Source organism: Tursiops truncatus, chromosome 5 (assembly GCF_011762595.2).
Source record: "Tursiops truncatus isolate mTurTru1 chromosome 5, mTurTru1.mat.Y, whole genome shotgun sequence".
Taxonomy (NCBI): Eukaryota; Metazoa; Chordata; class Mammalia; order Artiodactyla; family Delphinidae; genus Tursiops; species Tursiops truncatus.
Genome location: NC_047038.1, coordinates 124087871 through 124107935, shown reverse-complemented (window position 1 = coordinate 124107935; position 20065 = coordinate 124087871). Strand labels below are relative to the sequence as shown.

The 20065-nt window shown below is 34.4% G+C and overlaps 1 protein-coding gene across 6 annotated transcripts in view; it reads left to right on the top strand.

Annotated features, from left to right (window-relative positions):
• Window positions 1–20065, top strand: part of BMPR1B (bone morphogenetic protein receptor type 1B) — a 418867-nt gene that overhangs the window by 339188 nt on the left and 59614 nt on the right. For all 6 annotated transcript variants that reach the window (XR_012332176.1, XM_073805580.1, XM_073805579.1 and 3 more), the window contains one exon: window positions 16130–16289. Coding sequence is in view for 5 of the 6 variants with exons in the window: in XM_073805580.1 (XP_073661681.1) it covers window positions 16147–16289 (143 nt within the window). In the remaining variant the exon portion in view is untranslated. The remainder of the gene's footprint in view (window positions 1–16129; window positions 16290–20065) is intronic.

Here is a 20065-nt window from a genome sequence, read left to right as displayed (position 1 = left end):
TTATTTTCTGACAAGTAGGAAAAATAAATTCTAAACGTAATATGTTTTACCTGTATATGGTACTAGCAGGAAGGGCCTTGTTTATCTCATATCCTTCTAATCAACTGTGGAATAAAACCTCTGAGGTTGCATGATAGATTAGTATTTTTCTTGTAGCATTTTAACATGCTAGAGATGGAAATATGTATATATATTTACATAATAAACATAAATATCATTCATTTATGATACAGTTGCACTCAGGTTGTCTTTCTTTTTCTTGGAAGGAGTCATTTAGAAATTCTCAAAACAGTTAAATTGTTTGTGAATAGGAATAGTGCTGATGAAGAAAACTGACCTAATTCAACTTTACTTTTTACATAGTGATAGGTAAAGCTTTCCTTGGTAACACACATTTGCTCAGCATCTGTTTTACTGTAAATGTTGTCACTTAAGAGAAAATATGTATCAAGTATCAATAAATTTACTTTGAACTCGAGCTAGTCTGCAATAACTTTGGTAACTGAATCAGTTGGCCTTTTAAAAATATATGTTCTGTGTTTTATATATTATATTTTAAAATAAAGTGTTAAGGATTTTATGTGCCAGAATCCCTGGAATCCTAGGTGGATTTTTATTCACAGATTTTTCTTTTCAAAATTAAGCTTCACTTGGTTTGGCATCAGCAGCTTATTCTTTGCAATCCGTTTAATTGAGTAGGTTCTGCTGTTTATCCTAAAGTGCAGATAAATGGCTTTCAGCACACTGTTTATAGTTTAATAGTTCCTGAAGTGAGTCAACATTATCTGCTAACGTCTACATGTCATAACTAATGATCTCTCTGCTTATACTTTCTTGCTAGTGAGGAGACACTGAACTCTACAAAGGGAAGAGCCCTGAACACTTGGGGGTGGGGGGATTATTTGGGATGATGCCTGTTGGACGAGGCTTGTTTTCCCCTCATTGGTATGAAATGAGAAGAGAAATTTGTCCTTTACCATGATTTCAGCATGCACAAAAGCTGTCACAAAGTGCTGTATTCTAAGGACTGGGGTGAAAATTTGGGGGGAAATAGCTATTAGAGAGGTTTGTTTTATTCCAGATTATCTCTCTAATTAATAATTAGCACAAGTTTGATACTTTTCTGGTCAGGCTATTAGACTTGATAGTAGAGAAGGGGTGCCACCCGGAAATTTTCATATTACCACCAGATAGTTACTGTGGTTTTAATGATGAAATCAGATTTTTTTTTGTCTGCTAAGACAGATGAAAAGAAAATAAATAACTTTCCTAGTTAACTAATCATATATCCTAAGTGGGGCCTATTCATTCTAAAAGACCCGCATGCTCTTCCCTTAAGGATAAAACAAAAGTCTATGAGACTTCATTCCTCGTGAGAATCAGCAGGCCTGACGACTGTAAGAGTTAAAGCTGACAAGCTTTGCCAATCTCTGATTCATTAAATAGTAAGAGTTCTTGCCTCCCATACTGAATTTTGGGGTTTTTAGGTAGAGAATAGGACATTCTGTAGGTGAACATAGAGAATGGTTTCTTAATAGCTGAAGTACAAACTCTTAAATTCTGGGAAAATCTTTGGTTTGATCTCATATATTCTTTGTCAAAGTGGAAAACTTTCTAACTGAAGTGACCATTTAAGGTAGCCACTGTCCTTTCCTCCCATATTAATATTATTGTTTGGGAGTAAGTACTTCGGTCATTTAAATAGAACATGAGTAAGTATGTATTTCATACCTTCTTACTCTGATACTGAAATTTAAAATCATATCCCCAATTTATCAGAATATTTCAGGGTGATAAAACATAACGCACAGGGATATGTCCGCCTTATGTTGGTGTGGTTGAAGATAAAGAACCATATGAAGAAAGGGTTTATGAGAGGTAGTTATTTTTCATGTAGCCTCTTAGATTCAGGGTTTTTGTTGTTCTTTTTTTCAGTTGTTTCTCATGAGATACCATGTTGATAATTATTTTAAAAAGGAGGAAGGAAATATTTTTACCTTAGAATGTAATGTATGGGCAAAAATATAATTTTTGGCATAAATGAGGAGATACGAATTGAATAAAGAAATATAAATTGAATAAAGAAATATATTTATTTGAAAAAATAGATATAAAGAAATACGAATTGAATAAAGAAATATAAAGAAATGTAAATTGAATAAATAAATATAAATTGAATAAAGAAATAAAGAATATATAAAGAAATAAAAAAATATTTTTACCTTAGAATATAATGTATGGGCAAAAATATAATTTTTGGCATAAATGAGGAGATACGAATTGAATAAAGAAATATAAAGCAGGAAAATTTAAAGGTAAGATCAGGCTTTTCAAAGGCTGGGCCACTGAGTCTAGTAGGCTTTATGCGATTAAAAAATTTAAAAAATAAGATTGCTTTTGAAGAATGTTTTGAAAACTGAAGCCATTTGTTTATTGAAAGAGGGACAGCTTGAGCAACATGAGGCCAGAATGTTCCAGTGTGTGCCATACACAGATTTAAGATAACAGTCGTTACAATAACATAGTCTCAGTTTGGATCTTTCCTCGGTGTTTCTGCCCAAATGTCAACAAGACTTTTGCCTTTGGCAAATCTTATTCCAATAAATCAAACAAAGTGGAGGGTGGTTCAGAATCTCAGCACTATTTTAATGGCCAATTAAGTATAATTTCAGAAAAAAAATTTTTTTTGTCCAAAAAAATATCAGGAGTCTATATTTTTTGCTAGTCATATACGTACCCAGGACCCAATTCAGCCGTCTTATTTTACTTTGGACTCACAGACCAGAGTATGGGAATCGTTAAAATATTAATATAACATTTTGTGGCGTACTGCCTAAATCTTGGTCCTCCTCCAGTTAGCCTCAGAGTGTTATTTGGAACTTTAAATGCAGTATTATCTTTAACACTAATGTCTAAATATAAAGGAAGGCTCTAAGACTTGTCAAATTCTGATGAGAGAGAATGCTTTTATGGACATAGGAATTTCTTTTGACCCTTTTGCTCCTAATATATATCATATGGAATTTTTCTAATTTTTTTTAATATACTGCTTTGCTTAGCAGCTAATTAGTATCTAATCAATGAAAACAAAAAATAACTTGAAATTTTAAACATTTTAAAATATATACCTTACATATGTACATTTTGAAATTGATATATTTTCTTCATTTCAGCTCTTTGGGTATATATAATCGAATTTTTTGTTTTTGTTTTTTAACCATCTGCTATTAGGAAAGGGTGTCTGGTTTTGGGGTAAGGTTTTAGATTATTTAAAATGGCACGGATACTGGCCTGGGGGACAGATGGTTTTGTGTTTATATAGAGTGTAAAAGGAAAAAGAGTGAAAGTTTTGGTATGAGTGAATGGTCAGCAGCCCTTTTATGACAAAAAAACAACAATAACAGAAAAAATAACTTTTATTTACTCTCCCCCATTAGATTCTAAGGTTTGTGAGCATAGTGGTGGTTTCTTCTTCATCTCTGTGAAACCAACATGCTTTGTAGACAGCTTTGTGTATAATAAATATTTCTTAAATCAATTTGGAGTTGCTAGCAATTTTATGCTGGTTAAAATAAATATTTTATGCTGGCTTAAGCCATATATGATGAATAGGATAGTTGTGTCTCAAACATAAATTTTATATCACATATTTTAATGAGTCAAGTCCAATAATATGGTTGACTTAATAAAAAGATAAAATTAATGGTAATCATTTGGTTTCAGTTTTCCCAACATTATAAAGGGAGTTTGATGTCTAGAATAGGTAAACCTCTTTAAAGAAAGATTTTTAAATGTTTATGTAGCTGATCAATTTGTGAAGTTGTGCTGATTTTAAAATAAACCAAAGAATTGCATGTTGAACTACCATGCTAAAAGTCTAAAGGGTAATATCAAAAAATAGATTTCTAGATACTTAAATGTTTTATATTTTTCTGCCTGTGTATAATCAGAGGCAGCTTTGAACCATCTGGAATTGTTACATAATACACTGTGGTCAGTGACTTTTTTTTCTTTTCTTTTTACTTACTTTTTTTTGATTCTAAGGTTTCCTTTCTCTTTCACCTTTCCACTGTCATATGCCATGTATCTTGAACATAGCTCAATGCTTGACCAGAATAATCTCTCTTGCCAGCTTATAATCAAAGGGAGTACTGAGAAAAACAGCTGAGCTGTATTAGGCAACCACCGTCTGGACTGCATTTCTTAACTGGTGAATAACACATCACAGGTGCAGGATTAGTGTTGCCTACGGTGCTGTGCTTTTTAGTGGACACCCCTAGCAATTCTGTGTGTCCTCCTCATGTCTCGTCCCAAGGAACCTGGCAACGATCTATCAAGCGTACAGAAATCAAAAGTGAGTAGTAGGAGAAGCTTTATATCTTACAGAGGCTGTTTTCCCTCCAGAAATGTAAGCAAGATCAGTTAAGCCAATTCTGGTTCACACAAAAGAGATGATAGAACTTAGTCTTTCTTGGCATAGAGGTTTGGGAATAGAACAATTCAGGGGTTCAAAAATTTCGCGCACAAAAATTACACGGCAAGAAAATGCAGTTTAGCTTAAATGTCCCAGCAATGTGTAATTTAGGTTACTTTTAAACTACTACAAATGTTGCATATATTATTATACCTTCTGTGTTGTCTGTGCGTTGGAGTGGGTTTGTGTGTTTGCCCCTACACATTTTCCAGTACTGTCATGGTTAAAACCAAGTGTTTTGGCTGTGTAACGTCCTGTGGTAGAGTTTGTAGTTTTTGATGTTGTAAATTCTTCTGCTTTCTATGATATATGTCTCATTTCATAGATTATAAGTCAAAGTTGCTTTCTTGCAAATATGGTTTTTAAAAAATGCAAAAATATTTTAAAGTACAAATTAATGATTTAAACATTAGAAGAAATGAATGTTCTGAAAATTCAGTTTCTAAGTCATTTAATTTGATCAGGAAGGTTATAAATTGTTTTAAGGTAAAGTATACAGTCAGAGAAGCTAAGGCAAGTATATTTTAGTAATTCATGTCATTTTTGGTATCTGTCTTAGAAAACTTTCCTATGAAGCGTGACATAACTGTAAACAAAGCTATGTAGATAGCACTGCAGGTTTTGTACAGTTGTTTCTTCAGATTCTTTAGTTTTTCTCTTAAAACTCTATAATGGCTTTCTAATATTCAGATCGTTTTAATTCATTTTGCTGCTGGTTATCATTATTCTATGTTGTTTCATCATAGAACTTTAAACTCATTGGTGATGATAGTAGTTGATAATAGTGCATGGTAAGTTAAGTTTTTAAATATATATATTCCATATATTTTATGCCTCAAATATTTGAACATTTGTAATAGCAATATATTTACATTTTCAAGATCAGTATGCTCCTTACTAAAGTATCCTTTAACAATTATCCAATTAGAGGATCCAGAAAGGATTAGAAACAGAGAGATCCTAAATGCTTTCCAGGTTTTTTCTTTGGGGAAAAAGAATAGCATGAACCTGGTGATTGGGTTTCTGATGTCTGGCTTCACTGTCACTTCTCTTCTTTACATAGATGTCTGTTCAAAGTAGTTTTACACTTCAAGCTGTCTTGGGAGTGCTTTGCAAAGCTGCGGAGTAAGTTTTGGTGTGGTGGCTAGTTGAACATCCGCTTTGATTAGCTTTAGAACTCTGTGAAGCAGAGCATTGATAGAAAGTCACCGAATAAACCATAGCTCCTGGCTTGGCAGCCTGCCATGTCCTGGTTGATTCTTTGACATTATTGTCAAAGAGGCTGTGGTTCAGTTTCTTTTCCAACAAAGAAAAGAACAGACATATTAAGTATTTTTAAATGCAGAGATTTTTTTTAACTTTTAAAATTATCCTATTAGCTGTGATTATGCTATTTTATGGATATAGATTCAGTTTGATGTTAAACTATCTTTAAACATGGTGGTTACTTGCTTGTAAAGTTTATTATTTCTTATGTTGATACTTTTATTAAGATACTTGTTATCATGTCATGTTTTAGAGTATTTTCAAAGATTTTTAATTTATATGAACATTTTGGTTGAGTTTCTCCAAATTCGAAAGCATATTAAAACCTGTGGGAAAGCTAGCTACCGTTCTACCTTTAAAGAGTATAAATGTGATGTCCTGAGAACTATAAATCATGTTATAATCAATTATGATGCTTACTCAGGCTCATAACTCTGTATTAGTTACCTGTAAAACAAACAAATATGAATATATATGTTGTATGTTCACCTTTATGTAATATTTCACCTTTTTATGATTTGTTCAACTCATAATCTAGCATCCCAGAATACAAAACACTTGAATTATTGAAGCTTTCACTTTTTATCCAGATGTTTTGGGGTCTCTGGGCAGAACTTTTATGATATAAAATGTTGAAAACATGATTATCATACAGAAACTGAGTGATATGGTCATGTGGATGTGTAAGTATGGTAAAAAGAGAAACAATTGCTGGCAGATGGAAACGTGTAAAATATGTTATTATAAAAGCTCTGGTTTCTATAGAGATCCAGGAAATCTTTAACATTGTAAAACTAATGTGTTTTTCTTACCCTATTCAGTAGTGTCAACAGTGAGCCACTGAAATGAAAAACTGTCAGTATCCCTGGTGCTTATGTTTTCCATAAAATTTATTGGTTGATTACTGTTACTTACCCCTAGTAATCTTCCCTCCTGTGCCTCCTACCTAGGACTTACTTACATTTGACAACTATATGTGGCATTTTGACTTCTATTTTATTATTTTCACATACTGTTTTTGGTTTTCCATATGTAGCTGATTTGTCTCACTATATTCCACATGCAGTTGATTTGTCTCACCAGCAAGATTGTTATATTACTGAAGGTCCTTCAGGTGCTCTGCGCCGTTGTGTTATGTAGATGGAATGGATTTAATGATTATTTGCTAAATAAATGAATCACGAATAACAATGTATTATTCAGCTGTGAACAAAGTGTCAATGTTTTGTAAACCAAAAAGCTCAATATTTTTATAGACTTTCTGTGCACAGTGATGAGCCCAGAATGGCAAAGTTAATGGAAGTAACATGAAGCAAAAGAAAGGGGAATTGAAGAGAGAATCAGGATGAGAGAAAGAGGTTGGGGAAAGAAGAAATGGAAGAGAAATAGAAACATTTAGGAGATGAAGCAGTAGAGAAAAGGAACAAAAACAATTGAGGGGGAGAAAGAGAAAAATCTGAAGAATGAAAACAAAAAAACTGAATAGTAAGCTTCAGCAGCACAGAAAACAGTTTACTGTTATTCACTCTTAGTATGTGCAAGGAACTGTGATAGGTGCTTTACTTGGAGTCTCTCATCCAGTTCTCCTAGCAAGCCAATGTGCGCTGCCACTTTCCACATCCTCTGTTAGAGAGGTAAGTGACTTGCTAAGGCAACAGAGCATGGCAGTAGCTAAGCTGGGGTTTGAACTGTTTTGTCCGTTGTACGTTATATCCTGGTCAAGTCTGAGTCTACTGCTTGGTGACCACGCCTGGTGTTGGTTTCTCACCTGGCATTTCATCCCCCTCTATAGCATGGTAGCCCCAGAACTTACCACCTACAGCCTCCCTTGTCCCTCTCTCCTCTGACTTCTGAGACTCGAAGGAGAAAGAAACTCCTGTGCAGTTCACTTCACTATTAATAATTGAAAGTCTACTCTTTCTTTGTAATGCATGTGATTTTGCATTTTTGAATCTAAGTTGTATTTATATTTTGTTTTCAAAAGAGTTTAAGCACGTATTTCAACTTTTTATTAACGATTGCGTTTCATGTTGTTTATTTTTTTTTCTAAGTTCTTGTTGCAAACAACATAGAAAAATTGTTTGAAAATGTCTTAGTATAATGAAAGTGGGTTAGGCAATGAAAATTGAGGTCAGGACTTTTGAATTGAGTATGCTTATTAGACAGGAAATTAAATTATTGAATTGAGTTAAATGATTCAAGGCTTAAGTGATGAAAATAAAAGTTAGTTATCTATTTAAACCCACCATTCAGGATCACTGAAAGTTAGCTTGAAAATTAATATTGTTTTCAAGCTCTGATTCAAGTTTTATTCCTGTGTGTTATAGGTTTTGGTTTTTAACCAGTGTACTCTTTAAACCAGTTTTGGTTGAGAAAGGAAATGAGCATTGATTCACATTATTTATTATCATAGCAACATGGATAGTGTTAGACTGGATCAGTCCCAAAGCATTGCTGGACAGTTCAGTAGTACTTTCAAATTTTCTTCCACTAATCTTTTTACCCAAGATACTTGAAGTACAGACTTGTGTGACATGAATTTCAATTTCTCTTCTTGGTCCGGCCTGCCCTCTTGTGAAGATGAGGTAGAACAGAGAAGACACTCAAAATTTTGTTAATTCTTGAGATATTTAGAGAGCTAAAAGGTAAAAAATAAAATGAAGAAAGGAAAATAGATTACTAGCAGATCCTGTGGCACAAAATAATTACATGTCATCTTTAAATGAATTTTGAAGACTCACATCCATTTCTTAGTATTAATACATAGTGTATTTGAGGTTTAATTTCCTTGAATTATTGCTGTTCATAAATATCGTTCTCCATGTGTTTTAATGTGACAGTAGATTCTGATATCCTCTTCACTATGACATATATCATACAACAATATTTTATACCAAAAACTTAAAATGTTTTATTCTAGTTTTGAAATAAGAATGTTACCGAGAAAAAATAATCAAAACTAGTACATTAACTAAAATGTACTTTAGGATATAATGGATGAATATGGAAGCTAAAATTTATTTCTTGCAGAGTTGTAGTATTGCATTTTTTTTTGCAATTTACTGTTGTCCTGTGTTTTCTGATTTTTCTATAAAAATCTTTTCATTTTTCTGTAAAAATCATATGGAAGGGTACACTATAATATACAATAATATAGAAATAGTAAAAATAATTGATTTGTTAAGTATATACATCAAAAATGAGTTATTTTATAGTGTTTATACCAGGCTGCCAACTAATAATTGTCCGCTGATTCCAGATGAGTACTTTAAAGAAATTCTTTGTAACTCTGCCTTACTTCCTAACTTACACAAGAAGAGATGCCATAGAAAACTTGTGTATAACTATATACAGACATACAAAATAGCTGAAAACATGTGTGTAACTGTAACATATATCCATGAAAAGATATTCAAGGAAGATAACCATCTGCTTAGCTTCTGTAATTGAATGGAAGTCACGCTATTGCATGCTGATCATTATATTATTTTGTGAAGTTTGAGTAATTTGCCTGAAAATTGGTAAATCTATCTCATATATGAAAATCATAAGGAATATAATTTAGTTGCAATTCATTAAGAACACACATGCACACGCACGCGCACACACACACACACACACACACACACACACACACACAGAGAGAGAAACATGTTTGGAAGTGATCTTGTGGTTCAGTTGCTCCCTAAAAAAATCTACTGATCCTCTGAAAAATGAGAAACAATTTTAGATTGGCTTCCACAGGCCCTACTTTGTATTATCATGGTAATTTGGATAGTTAACCTGGATTAACTATAATGTAACTAGCTAAGCTAACCAGGCAGCATCTGAAGTGTCTGGATTCACACTGTTAAGCTAAAGATTGGTATTAGGGAGAAAAAGAGGTGGGGAGTTAGGGGAGGGGGAAGGTAGGAGGGAGGAAGGAAACTGAAAATGGACTGAACTAAAGAGGGTGTAGTATTTATTCCTAAGACATTTCCGGACAGTCTGACTTTTCTCAGTTTTTTTTCCCTCTTACATTTTTCTGTCAGATTTATTTATAATTCTATTACTAAATATTAAAAAAGACTTAACTGTCTGGAAAGCTACTGGGAAGAAATAATCAATTTTGTTGAAATTCTTTTCAACCTAAGTAGAAACCATTCACTATTTGGCTTTCCTTGGTGGAAAAAAATTCCTTTTAATTTGCTGATTTAGAAAATATAATGTATTAAATTATATGTAATGTTTCTTTCATAATTAGTAATCTTGCCATTGTTTTTAATGATTATCTTCTTTTATATAAATTTATCAGAAAGTCAGGCTAAATTCATGTTTTTATGAGATGATTATTAATTTTATATACATATAATTGTCTTTTTTATGCCTTAGCTGATGTGTTCAGTCTTGTTTTTGATCTAAAATGCCTAAGCTTGCCTATATGAGGCTGGCTAGATTTGGCATAAATTCAGAATGACTTTATATGAAAGTGATCCTTTTATAAATCCCTTTTCATAATTATAACAGTAAATAAAACAGTTCAGTTTCTTATTGACCCTTTATTTCAAATGTGGACTAGGTATTAGGAAGATCTTAAGGAAATTGAACCAATAATTTAAAACCTTCCAACAAACAAAAGTCTAGTTCCAGATGGCTTCACTGGTCAATTCTATCAAACATTCAAAGAAGAATTAATACCAATCCTTCTCAAACTCTTCCAAAAATAGAAGAGGAAACACTTCCAGAATCATGTTATGAGGCCAGCATTTCCTTGATATCAAAACCAGACAAGGACACCATAAGAAAAGAAAATTACAGACCAATATCCCTGATGAACATATCTAAAAATCCTCAACAAAATATTAACAAACCAAATTCAACAATATTAAAAGGATCATACACCGTGATCAAATGGGATTTATTCCAGGGATGTAAGGGTGTTACAACATCCACAAATCAATCAATGTGATTTACCACATGAACAAAATGAAGGATGAAAATCTTATCTAAATACATGCAGAAAAAGCATTTGAGAAAATTCAACATCCATTTATGATAAAAACAACGACAACTCTCAAAACAGGTATAGAAAGAATATGCTTCAACACAGGAAGGGCTATATATATGGCAAGCCCACAGCTAACATCATACTCAACAGTGAAAAGCTGAAAGCTTTTCCTTTAAGATTAGGACCAAGACCAGGATGCCCACTCTGGCCCTTTTTTTTTTTTTTTTTTTTTTTTTTTGCGGTATCTGGGCCTCTCCCTGTTGTGGCCTCTCCCGTTGCGGAGCACAGGCTCCAGACACGCAGGCTCAGCGGCCGTGGCTTACGGGCCTAGCTGCTCTGCGGCATGTGGGATCTTGCCAGACTGGGGCATGAGCCCATGCCTCTCAACCACTGCGCCACCAGGGGAGCCCAACTCTGGCCATTTTTATTCAACATAGTATTGGAAATGCTAGCCAGAATAATTAGGCAAAAAATAAATAAATAAAAGGCATCTGAATTGGAAAGGAAGAAGTAAAACTGTCACTATTGGCAGATGACATGATGTTATATATAGAAAACCCTAAAAACTCCACCAAAAACTGTTGGAACTAATAAATGAATTCAGTAAAATTGAAGGGTATAAAAGCAGCGTAGAGAAATATGTTGCATTTCTATACACTAATAATGAATGAACTATCAGAAAGAGAAATTAAGAAAACGATTTCCATTTACAATTGCATCAAAAAGAATAGAATACCTAGGAATAAATTTAACCAAGGAGGTGAAAGACCTGTGCACTAAAAACTATCAGACATTGATGAAACAAACTGAAGAAGACAAAAACAAATGTAAAGCTAATCCATGCTCACAGACTGGGAGAATTAATATTGTTAAAATGTCCATATTACCCAAAATAGTCTACAGATTCAATATAATCCCTATCAAAATTCCAATGGCATTTTTCACAGTAATAGAACAAACAACGCTAAAATCCGTATAGAACCACAAAAGACCCTGAGTAGCCAAAGCAATCTTGAGAAAGAAGAACAAAGCTCGAGGCATCATGCTCCCAGCTTGCAAACTATTTTACAAAGCTATAGTCACCAAAACAGTATGGTATTGGCAGAAAAACAGACACATAGATCAATGGAACAGAATAGAGAGCCCAGAAATAAACCCACACTCTTATGGTCAGTTAATCTATGACAAAGGAGCCAAGAATATACAATGGTAAAATGATAGTCTCTTCAATAAATGGTGTTGGGAAAACTGGATAGCTACATGGAGTAGAATGAAACTGGACCATTATCTTACACCATACACAAAAAGTAACTCAAAATGTATTAAAGACTTGAATGTAAGACCTGAAAGCATGTAACTCATCAAAGAAAACATAGGTTGTAAGCTCTTTAACATAGGTCTTGGTGTTGGTATTTTGGATTTGACACCAAAAGCAAAGCCAAGCAAAAAGAAACGAGTGAGACTACCTTAAACTAAAAAGCTTCTGCACAGCAAAGGAAACCCTCAACAAAATGAAAAGGCAACCTACTGAATGGGAGAGGATACTTACAAATCGTATATCTGATAAGGGGTTGATATCCAAAATATATAAAGAACTCATACAACTCAGTAGCAAAAAAACAAAGTTCCATTTACAAAAAATGGGCAGAGGATCTGAATAATATTCATTTTTCCAAAGAAGACATACAGATGGCCAACAGGTACATGAAAAAATGCTTAACATGACTAATCAATAGGGAAATATGTATCAAAACCTCAGTGAGATATCACCTCACACCTGTTAGAATGGCTGTTCTCAAAAAGACAAGTGATAACAAATGCTGGTGAGGATGTGGAGAAAAGGAAACCCTTGTACATTGTTGGTGGGAATGTAAATTGGTGCAGCCACTATGGAAAACAGTATGCAGCTCCCTCAAAAAATTAAAAATAGAACTACCATGAGATCCAGCAATTCCAATTCTGGGTATTTATCCAAGGAAACAAAAACACTAACTTGAAAAGATATATGCACCTCTATGTTCATTGCAGCATTATTTACAATGGCCAAAATATAGAACAACTGAAGTATCCAGCAAGGGATGTATAAAGAAGATGTGGTACATTGTTGTACACCTGAAACTAATATTGTATGGCAACTATACCTCAATTTAGATATCATAATCTTTCTTTTTAACTGTGCTCTTGGCTTTTAAGTTGAGTCTAATCATATTTATTCATTCTATTGCTACTGCTTCTCTTCTCCCTTGTCTTCGCTTTTTAGCCTCCAAATTATCACTTAATTATTTTAGTTTAATCTTGTGGTTGGAAATGTTGTGAATCATGTGATAATGATTTTCATTTCATAAGGAATTAAACACATATAGATTAATTGACTCCTAAGTAGCAATTACATACTTTCATGGATTACTCCCTTGATTATTTTGGCAAAAGCAAATAAAGAACTCTCCACCTGTCTCAGATTTGCATTTAATTATCCATGTATTCAATGCTAATTAAAAGCAATCATTTATCATCTCACTACTTTTACTTGTTTGGGTCATATTGTATGAAGGAAGCCTTATATGTTCATTCAGTATGTTGTCTGTTAACTCAGTTTATAGAAATGGTGTCTATTATGAGCTAGCTATACTTATCTTTTTGTTCTTATGAATATGTTTTTGGTAAAATATCATGTATTCTGACTGCATGTTGAAGTGTTAAACATTTTAGAAGGATTATGCAGCAATATTTCATCTTCACAATCTCTATAGAAAGGATGATTTTTACCTTCTGATTACCAAGTTTTTATTGCTAGTGTCTCCTCTGGACCTCTTTTCTATTGTTGGGTTTTTTGTTTATTTGTTTGTTTTAGCCCCTTTTCTTGTTCATATAGTGGGATTTTGTAATTAAAATGCTCTGTAAACTGCCTTTTTCAACAAAAATTACATTTTAACAGTCTTCCTTGTCAGTAAATATACTTTCACATCTACATTTTAATGACTACCTAGGAATCTCTTTTAAGAGACCTGACTTATCCCCCTCTCGTTGTAAACACGGATTGTTAAGCAATACCGCAAAGAATCTCCTTCTAACTAAATTTTATATCATTATTTTGTTTAAATAAATTTAAAATATGAGAAAATCATGAATCCTGTATTAAAATGTTTTTTTACAAAATATCTTCTTTCCAATAGTATAAAGATGTTTCTTTTTATACTGTAGACCATTCTGTGTGAATATTCCATTTAACAACTTTTCCCACCAGGTTGTAAATTCTGTGTATGTTTAGTTCATCCTACTTACCTAGGCTGTGTCTGGAACAAGGTAGGCACCCAATATGTGTTTGCTAAGTAGACATATGCATAATAAATGAATTTTTATTATTTTGTTTTAAAAACTTCAAAGAGCAGGGGCCTGGTATGGAAGAAAGCAGGATGTATAAGTTTTAAATATCTTACCTTCATCACTTTGAGTTACTTTGAGGTAATTTAGGTCATAAAGTTAGTAAGACTGAGAAACAGATTTAAAAAGAAGGAAACCAGCATGGCAGGGTGATATATAGGCATACCAATACCCACTGCACCTGGATAGCAAGCCGTGTGCAGGCTTTAAATACAAGATACTAACATGAACTGTGTTTAACTTCACTTTATTTTGGAATTTAACTTAAGGATGAGCACCGATTTTATAGAAATAATAAACACCTATTGGGATTAATTTTGTGGTTGGATTAAATAAATATTTACTTAATCTAGTCCTAGTTTTCTAAAAGTGGAGTCTGCACATCATCTGTCTCAGTCACCTGGGGTCTTGTGGAATAATGCCTTTCCCTTGGCTCACCTGAGACCTGTGGAATCAGAATCACTGTGGGTGGCCCAGAATTCTGAATATAACAGACTCTTCATATATTACAATTGATATGTCTTCTGCAGACTAAAATATAAGGAACTGTTTGAGAAAGTTAGGTGTACATCTTACATAAATTTGAAAAATCTAATGAAATATTAGAATTAATGATTGGGGGAAATTCTGGTAAATGGATCTAACATATTCGTTTTTCCTTTAATTACTACTTTCTACAAATTCAACTAATTAGCATAACATAGAAAAAGTCAGGATAAATCATCACAGACCTTTTTCTAAACTCTTCATTCTCTGATATAACCAGTGGTTGGAGGCACTAATTTGTAGTTAAAAAAAAAAACAAAAAACAAACGTACACTGTACATATCTATTGTGTATACTGTACTTCTGATCTAGAATTTCAGTTTTTTAACCCAGTATCTTTTAGATAATATTTTTGTTGAAATTGTATTTAACTGTAGGCAAACTGGATGTGTTGTTAGATTTTAAATCAAACATTGCTCAGGGTGACAATTTATACAGTGACATAGCATGTAGGAGAGCTCTTACCACAATGCCTGAAACCTGGTGTCAATTAATCTATGCCTCCTTCTGAAGCATCCTTTCTTTCCAAAAGTGGTGGTAAAGAAGAAAACATGAAAACTGTCTCAGTGATATGTCACCCTAGGTTGTGCAACATTGTCTTACTATTTAAAAGGTAAAAAATTAGATTTCTCCAATAACATTAGCTAACATTTATCAAGTAATACTATGTAACATACCCACTCTAAGCTCTTGACATGAGGTAGGTGCTTATAATTATCTCCATTTTGATGATAAGAAAATGAAGCACAGTGGGATTATTTGTAAAGCTATTCAATGTCAACTAACTGGTAAACAGCAAAGCCTACTTTAGAACCAGAAAAATCTGTCTCTAAACATCATGTCTACTATCGTATCTTCCATTGAAGATGTAGAAACATTGCTACCGTAATAGGTCGTCACTTTCGCTTGTATATCTTGATAATTAAATTTTTATCTTCCTAATGAATGTTGCAGATTAAATATGTTTAATGATTTCTTTAAAAAATACATGGTATACCTAAAGTGAAGAGAACCCTAAAGTAAAGAGACTGGTAGAAAGTTTTAGGGCCCAGATGATCTGGGTGTAAATGCTGGCTTCATGACTTATTTGCAGGGTGCAGATCACTTAAACTTCGAGTCGTAATGTTCTCATCTGAAAATGGGAATGGTTATATTTACTCACAGCATTACCGCACAGAGTAGAGATAATCTATATAATAGTGGGTCATTGAACTGCTTGCACTCAATCAAATACAACTATTATAACTTAATGTAGAAACTACTATTCTGAAAGGAGTATGAGAATTTCTAATGAGACATATATATCATATAGAAAGTATACTTTTTGGTGTCAAAACATCAGAATATGTTTTCTGTTTAAACGTTTAACTATTATGAATACTTAATATTTTGTTTAATATCATCATTCTTTGGACAGAAGACTGTGGCTGGGCTATCCCAAAGATGCTTAAACTCTTACTGTTTCTTCTTTTCAGCAAACTCCCTTGATAACATGCTTTTGCGAAGTTCAGGAAAATTGAACGTGGGCACCAGGAAAGAGGATGGTGAGAGTACAGCCCTCACCCCTCGCCCAAAGATCTTGCGATGTAAATGCCACCACCATTGTCCAGAAGACTCAGTCAACAATATTTGCAGGTTGGTCATATAAATTATTTCACTCTAGTTTTAATAGAAAGCCATCCTTTTTTGACTATGGAATTGTAGGCTAGTGTTTCCAAGAACACATGTTGGGGACTAGGTCCTAAACCCATTAACTCTCAGAGCTGTGCCTGTATGTAGAGAAGTACTGAATCGCATTTTGCCCTGAAATGTTGTTCTGAGGTCATTCTTCCTGCAAACATCACATGTGCACATACACAGAGAGCACAGATCCCAGGGTCCCTGTCAAGGAGCAAGAACCCATTATTTTCTTTCAAAAGACCTCAGCCCCCAAAATAAATGCAATAGCAGTGGTGTCAAATGTGGTTTTTTTGTTTGTTTGTTTGTTCTAACATTTATTGTGGTCATGGTGTTAGTGTTTTGGAAAGAACACCTAAGCTCTTAGGAATATTTATAAACTGCCTCTGGGAAACAGCGTAGTAAGAGAGTTTATGTGAGTCCACCAGAAGTTAAGATTAAGACGCTAAATACTAGAGAATAAGCTCCTCAGTAGCTAATCATGTTTGTATAAATACTTTCTAATATTTGAAACCGGACCGTTTGCCTCTTTCTTCCTTACACATCTTTATGCAGCCACATCCATTTTTTTGGTCACTGTCCCTGCACTGACTCCCCAGGGTGAGGACAACAGTAAATAAAGAGGCCAGAGTGTGTCCAGGGCAAAGTGGCTGAGATAACAAGACAAGTGTGGGTCTCAGGACTTAAAATGTCAGAGAAGCAGAGTCTCCCTCAAGGAGGATAATGGACCCAAATAGGAAGATGGGCTGCTGGGTTTGAACTCTGGGCAGAATATCTGGGCAACCATTTGGGACCTCATTCCCCAGGAAGGAGCATGAAGCTGAGTTGAATGCTTTTCTTTTTCATGCTGAGACCCTTTTTTTTTTTTTTTTAAAGTTTCCTATGAAGTGGGATATATCTAATATAAGCTCACCAGTGTATCCTGAAATATGTAGCTCAAGAAATACGTATTAACTGAATGACACAAGGAGGAAATTTGGGTGTATTCATAAACATATGTCTCATTTAATCAGCACAACAACTCAGCATGGTAGGGAATTCTTCTTTCTTACCTTAGACCTAAGGAATTCAGGGCCCAGAGAGGTCTAGTAACTTGGCCCTTGTATGATAGAACAAGGTTGCAATCTCTGAGCGCTTACGCCAAGATAAAATGACTCCAAAGCTCAGACAGTGTTTCCTGGGAACACTACCTTTTTGCAGTAAACAGAAAAAGTATCAGGAAAATTACAAAGTTTTCTGAAGAAGAGAAAATTAGCAGGATGAAGCATATTAGGGAGATATTTTACTATCTTGTGTGAGTCTGTAGTAATTAAGTGTGAATCTGTGTGTGCCCTTTGAGCTGTAGTTTGGGTGATCATACGTTCAGGTTTTCCAAAATTATCCCAATTTCAAATATTTTGTCCTATTTTCCTTATAGACCATTGAAGCGTTCTAAGTTGATTTGGAAGAAGGTGTTGAGGCATGGTTAACTGCAGTGCAAGTTCTTTGTGGTGGGAAGGAGAAGCTTGGCGTATAGGAGGAGACGTGGTGGGATTTAAGCCTGGAGACAGGGGAAATTTGTCTGTGTTCTAAAGGGGATGTTTAAGCAGGAGTGGCAGTGGAGATTGAGGTGATTTCATTTGCTTTTTAGAAAAAATTTTCTCCGCTGCAGAGTATTGAATGTATTAGAGGGAGACAAAAGTTCAGTTCAAGAACAACAGCAGACGAGTAAGAGAAATTGAAAAGTAGATTCAGGAAGGACAGTTTCTGTGAGAGAAAATGTTCTCGGATGAGGGTGATGCTGGTGCAGGAGAGAGTTGGACGTATTGGAGGCATATTTAGAAGGAAAGTTTTATGTTGATGCCACGGAGATGAGAGGGGACCAAGAGGAGCTTCACAAATTGGCAGGGGTACACTTAGGTGCATATTGTAGCCTTTTGATGAAAGACGACAGAGGAAAAGAATCGAGTTTCAATCTGGATATACTAAGTTTAAGGTTTCTGACACATCCAAGTAGAGATCTCCGAGAGTAGGCCTATCAATAGAATATGGATTTGGAGCTCAGGTAAGAGGTTGGGGAGAGAGTAGAGTAAGTAGAACATTAGTCAGTTTTTTTGTTTTTGTTTTCAATCTCCCAATTCATCACACCACCACCCCCCTGCCGCTTTCCCCCCTGGTGTCCATACGTTTGTTCTCTACATCTGTGTCTCAGTTTCTGCTCTGCAGACTGGTTCATCTGTACCATTTTCTAGGTTCCACATATATGCATTAATATGTGATATTTGTTTTTCTCCTTCTGACTTACTTCACACTGTATGATAGTCTCTAGATCCATCCACATCTCTACAAATGACCCAATTTTCTTTCCTTTTTATGGCTGAGTAATATTCCATTGTATATATGTACCACATCTTCTTTATCCAGTCATCTGTCGATGGACAATTAGGTTGCTTCCATGACCTGGCTATTGTAAATAGTGCTGCAGTGAACAGTGGGGTGCATGTGTCTTTTTGAATTATGGTTTTCTCTGGGTATGTGCCCATTAGTGGGATTGCTGGGTCATATGGTAGTTCTATTTTTAGTTTTTTAAGGAACCTCCATACTGTTCTCCATAGTGGCTGTATCAATTTACATTCCCACCAACAGTGCAAGAGGCTTCCCTTTTCTCCACACCCTCTCCAGCATTTGTTTGTAGATTTTCTGATGATGCCCATTCTAACTGGTGTGAGGTGATACCTCATTGTAGTTTTGATTTACATTCCTCTAATAATTAGTGATCTTGAGCAGCTTTTCATGTGCTTCTTGGCCATCTGTATGTCTTCTTTGGAGAGATGTCTATTTAGGTCTTCTGCCTACTTCTGGATTGGGTTGGTTGTTCTTTTAATATTGAGCTGCATGTGCTGTTTATATATTTCGGAGATTAATCCCTTGTCCGATGATTCATTTGCAAATATTTTCTCCCATTCTGAGGGTTGTCTTTTCATCTTGTTTATGGTTTCCTTTGCTGTGCAAAAACTTTTAAGTTTCATTAGGTGCCATTTGTTTATTTTTGTTTTTAGTTCCATTACTCTAGGAGGTGGATCTAAAAAGATCTTGCTGTGATTTATGTCAAAGAGTGTTCTTCCTATGTTTTCCACTAAGAGTTTTATAGTGCCTGGTCTTACATTTAGGTCTCTAATCCATTTTGAGTTTATTTTTGTGTATGGTGTTAGGGAGTGTTCTAATTTCATTCTTTTACATGTAGCTGTCCAGTTTTCCCAGCACCACTTACTGAAGAGACTGTGTTTTCTCCATTGTATATCCTTGCCTCCTTTGTCATAGATTAGTTGAACATAGGTGCATAGTTTTATCTCTGGGCTTTCTATCCTGCTCCATTGATCTATATTTCTGTTTTTGTGACAGCACCATATTGTCTTGATTACTGTAGCTTTGTAGTATAGTCTGAAGTCAGGGAGTCTGATTCCTCCAGCTCCATTTTTTTTCCCTCAAGACTGCTTTGGCTATTCGGGGTCTTTTGTGTCTCCATACAAATTTTAAGATTTTTTGTTCTAGTTCTGTAAAAAATGCCATTGGTAATTTGGTAGGGATTGCATTGAATCTGTAGATTGCTTTGGGTAGTATAGTCATTTTCACAATATTGATTCTTCCAATCCAAGAACATGGTATATGTCTCCATCTGTTGGTATCATCTTTACTTTCTTTCATCAGTATCTTATAGTTTTCTGCATACAGGTCTTTTGTTTCCCTAGGTAGGT